The sequence below is a fragment of the Erythranthe guttata genome, chromosome 3, assembly GCF_056151865.1.
Source record: "Erythranthe guttata isolate IM_541 chromosome 3, IM_541, whole genome shotgun sequence".
NCBI lineage: Eukaryota > Viridiplantae > Streptophyta > Magnoliopsida > Lamiales > Phrymaceae > Erythranthe > Erythranthe guttata.
In genome coordinates, this window is record NC_142535.1 from 245001 (window position 1) to 250000 (window position 5000).

Below are 5000 nucleotides of genomic sequence, written 5' to 3' on the forward strand. Positions count from 1 at the left end.
ATGGAATCTCTATCGAGACTGCTGCATACTCGATCGATGGAGCAAGAGCTCAACTTCCATCCGATGTGCCATGTGCACAAATTGACGCATCTCATTTTCGCCGATGACTTGATGCTATTTTCGAGAGGAGATGCTGCATCCATACGTACACTAGCTACCACGGTCCTCGAGTTTGGCCGTGCATCAGGGCTTCAAGCGAACAACCTGAAGTCGAATATTTTTCTTGCCGGAGTCCATGAGACGGAACGCACATCGATTGTGGAGGAGTTTGGATTTGCCACCGGCACCTTCCCTTTTCGATACTTAGGCATTCCACTTGCCGCGTCTAAACTGCGAGTGCTGAATTACCAACCGCTGCTTGACAAAATCGAGCACGCCATCGGAGCTTGGAAGGGGCACACTTTATCTTATGCAGGGCGACTGGAGATTCTGAAAGCAGTGGTGCAAGGTACGTGTTGCTATTGGCTTTCGATTTTTTCGGTGCCGATTACGGTTATTGGTCGTATTGAGGATATGGCGCGGGATTTCTTGTGGGGAACTAGTGCGCCAAAAGTCGGTTGGGAGCACTTGTGCAAGCCGAAGGCCGATCGGGGGCTGGGGCTTCGGTGTTTGCGCACGTGGAACCGTTGCTTGTTAGTGAAGGACCTATGGGATATCCACTTGAAAAAGGACTCCCTGTGGATCCAATGGGTGAACGAATTTTATCTCAAAGGCACGGCTGTATGGGACTGGCATCCGTCGACGACTTCACCCCCGTACTTCAAAAATATCTGCAGCATTCGGGATGAAATCGTGGGCAAGGCGGGGTCATTTCCTTTGCTTCTTGCTCGATTGGAGGAGTTTTCGAGCATGGGGAAGCTCACGGTAGGACGAGTATACGACTGGATATCGGCCCCTGCCGGGGGGCCGCCTTGGGGCCGACGGATTTGGGACCACTCAATGACTCCCAAACATTCTTTCATTCTATGGTTAGCTGCCCTTGATCGGCTGCAAACCCTAGATAATGTGTCAAAGTTCGCGACGGTGGAGAAGACTTGTGTTTTGTGCGGAGCGGGGAACGAAGACCGTGAGCACCTCTTTTTTCGATGTAGCATTTCGAGGGAAGTATGGGACCGGATTCGCGTTTGGTTGGGGATCGCCCAACGACCGACGACGCTACGTGCAGCTTTGAAGTGGCTTGTGAAGGATGTCAAGGGCAAATCTTATCGAAGCAAGGCGAGGAGATGTGCTTTGGCGAGTGTTGTGTACCACATTTGGGCAGCTCGGAACAGGGCGAAATTCGACATGACGGAATCGACGGCTACCGAAATTACTACGAGGATCAAGACCCACGTTTACTCAGCTATGTTTATGCAGCATCCGGAACTGACGACCAGCAGTGGAGGCCGATTCATGATAGGCCAAACCGACGCAAACTAGGGCTTGGGGCTTACCCCCAACCGATACTTTTCTGTTTTTCGAACTTGATGTTTTTCTTTACGTTTTTACGCTTTTCGATGGCTTGTAGCCATCCGTTAGTGCTTCAATTCCCTCGGGTATGCCCGTTGTAATTGTCTACGACTTTTTTTTGATTTATATATTTACATCTTCAATCAAAAAAAATAGAAAGAGCTCTCAGTAGAAAGAGCTCTCAGTAGAAAGAGCTCTCAGTAGTAAAAAAACGCTCCCAAGGTTAGGAAAAGAAATTTCCGCCCCCTAGGTTTTCTCGACCACGGTGGTGCCTTCCGTCGGCGGCTCCTCCTTCTCCGGTGATCGGATTGGCTTGGTTTCACAACCAATCAACTCGTCTCATCGGCGCGCTCACAACGAGGGTGATTTTGAAGGTTTCTGTCTTCGGGTTAAGGAGTTACGTTTTTGTCTTCTCTTTCGTTTTTCAAGATCTTGTACGTGGTTTGAAGGTGCTTGTGGATTCGTTCGGTCTTTGTGTGTTTGGATTGCTTGGTTGTGCGTGGATCGACCGGATCTACGAATTGGGTGAGGTTTGGCCACGACGTGGTGGTTACGGCGTGTGTTTTTGAAGGCTCTTCATCGGATCTTGGCCGTGCGTTCTCTTGACGGCCATAACTTCCGGTGGGGGGAAACGGCCGGTGTTTGGGATCCGGCGGCATTGACGGCTAGGGCTCCCCGAAACCCTAGACGGCTAGGGTTTCGTGGCCGGTGATTGGGCCACTTGGTTGGGCCGGGGCTAGGGTTTGTCGGCGGTGGTGGACGGCTAGGGTTCACGGCCGTTGGTGGCTTGGGATCTCGGCCGAAGTAGTGGGCTAGGGTTGTTTGGTGGGCCTCACGGCTAGGGTTTGGGTAGGGCGTTACAAGGGGTTAGGGTTTGACGGCCGCTATGGCTAGGAAGAAGGCGGTGAATGCGGCGGTGGACAAGGGGAAGGGACCGGCTGACTTGGGCGGTGCTCCGAAACCGGCCACGGCCGGCAAAGGAAAAGCGGTGACCGGTGACGGGGTTGGTGCCACACCGGCACCCCCTTTGCAAACACCGGTCACACCGGCGATTGAGGCTACTACGACGACGAAAATACCACATGCCGAGACATCAACGGCGGGTGAAATTCGTGGATCTACGAAGGGACTGCACTCCGGTGATGGCGAACGTGTGAATTGGGCTCAATTCTTCAAAGGACGGCCACCACCACCGGAGGATCTTGCACTGGATTCGGTTACCGGATTGGACGACTCCAATGTGCTGAAATTTGACGAAGATGACGAGACTGATTGGGGAACGAAGGGCGTATTCTTGGCCGTGGCGTATTTTCCGGGGAAATTCCCCGGTGTTGAGGCCATACGTGCGATCAAGGCTCAATGGGAGGTCCCGGTGAAGTTTCAGATCCACCCTACGGGGTGGATTGTGTTCAAATTCACAACGGACCAAGATCGGATGAAGGTGGTGGAGTTGGGGAAATTCGAACATGGACTGGCGACTCTCTACATTCGCTCCATGCCGGAATTCTTCAACTTTGACATCAACGACATGATGTTTGTACCGGTTTGGGTGATCATACGCAACATCTCTGCGGAGCTCTACAACAAAAAGGCGTTGAGTAAGATCGCTCAGAAGATAGGTAAACCGGTACAAATGGACAAGGTTACGAGTGAGATGGGGAGGCTAGGTTTCGCTCGGCTGCAAGTGGAGGTGGACGCATCGAAACCGTTACGACGTTCTCTCACGTTGATCAATGCGAAAGGGAAAAGCTATGAGGCCCCAATCGAGTATAGTTATGAACCGGTGTATTGCTCGAAATGCCAGACTCTTACGCATAAAACTGATCAATGTCGAGCAGAGGCGGTAGTGAAGCGAGGACGTAGCCGCAAACCGAAACCGGTGGTGAGTGCTGCACAAGACCTACCGGTAACTACGGTTTGGGCTGGTAAACGGACGGTACTTGCGGAGGATCCGGAGCTTGAAACGGGCGACAAAGCCGTGGGTGCTGAGGTGATCGTGAGTGCTGAGGATGATGAATCGGAGGATGGCTCGACTGAGTGCTATGCTGCGGATGACGATGACCGGGGATCCTTGGTGGAGTTTAATGCCCTACACTCCCCAAAATCCCAGGGTACAGCCCCTAAGTCGAAATTCACCATTAAAAAGAAGAATCTCCCATCGACTGCAATTCTGCTACCAAAAGACGTGGATTTAGAGGTGGAAGTTGAGTCGAAGCTTGTTCGTGTTGAGAGTGAGGATGCAGAGCCGCGGGGGGGCCAGAAACCCCCAAAGGCGAAATGATTGTGGGATGTTGGAATGTGAGGGGGTTGCTCAACTCCCTCACGCAGAAGGAGGTCGGGGACCTCCTGGGTAAGCACAAACTTTCGGTTTGTGGCTTACTGGAGACGAAAATTTGGGACCCGGGAACTCTGAGCTCGATTATGGAACGACGGTTTCGACATTGGAAGAAGGCCGACAACTTTCACCTCCACACGGCAGGCCGGATCCTCGTTATTTGGAATCCGGATGTGGCTCGGGTGGAAGTTCTTGGTATGACATCGCAGGTGATCCATTGCAAGGTAACGTGTCTAGTCACCAATCGACTATTCTACGCTAGCTTTGTGTATGGGCTTTTCACCCCGGTTACGAGACGGCCCCTATGGCAGTCGTTGGTGGAATTTGGGTCGAATGTTACTGAGCCGTGGCTATGCTTGGGTGATTTCAACGTGGTGCTCAAGCCGGAGGAGAAATCGGGTGGCAACTTGATGACCCCCTACTTGTTGAACGATATACAGACATGCGTTCGTCGAAGCGGACTAGAGGACTTACCTTCGACCGGATTTCAATATACGTGGACAAACCATACGGTGTGGAGCAAACTTGACCGTGCGCTTGTAAATCAAACGTGGCGTGATGTGTTCGAAGCTAGTTCGGCACAATTCCTGCCGTTCGGGGGCGTGTCGGACCACTCTCCGGTGATTGTGCGACTGGGTGGGACCGAACCCCCGGCTTCCCGTCCTTTTCGTTTTTTCAACATGTGGACTCAGCACGACGATTTCCAACGGGAAGTTAAGGAGATATGGACGGCGAACTACCGGGGCAGCCGTCAGTGGGCCATGTGCAAGAACCTCAAGGCCCTAAAGCACCCTCTTAAACGGTTCAACAGGCGAGAGTTCGGGCACATATCTGAACGGGTGAAGCGTGTGGGGGGGGGAGCTTGAGGAAATTCAGCAAATCTACCATAATGACCCCCATAATCAACAACTATGTGGGGAAGTGATGGCAACGGTGGAGAAATATCGGTTCTTGGCGAAAGCAGAGAAGAGTTTTTTCTACCAAAAGGCGAAATTGCACCACCTACGAGACTCGGACCGAACGACGAAATTTTTTCATGGGATGGCAAAGCGAAATGCTAAACGCAACAATATTACAGCACTTCGCAAGGTGGATGGCACGTTCACCACATCCCGAGACGAGGTACTTGACGAATTTGAGACTTTCTATCGAAACTTCTTGGGCACTCGCATTATTGGCGAACCGGTTGATCATCATGTTGTTGCCACGGGGCCGA

At 52.1% G+C, this 5000-nt stretch overlaps 1 protein-coding gene across 1 annotated transcript; it reads left to right on the top strand.

The window, feature by feature from the left end:
• Positions 1–3726: 3726 nt before the first annotated feature.
• On the top strand, positions 3727–4650 carry LOC148771427 (uncharacterized). The gene has a single exon (XM_088815984.1). It carries the CDS (start codon positions 3727–3729, stop codon positions 4648–4650), a length of 924 nt encoding a protein of 307 aa, XP_088672110.1.
• The last annotated feature ends 350 nt before the right edge of the window (positions 4651–5000 follow it).

What these genes read in the sequence shown, in the direction of transcription:
- LOC148771427 (XM_088815984.1), top strand. Translation starts at nt 3,727, where the DNA reads ATGATTGTGGGATGTTGGAATGTGAGGGGGTTGCTCAACTCCCTCACG.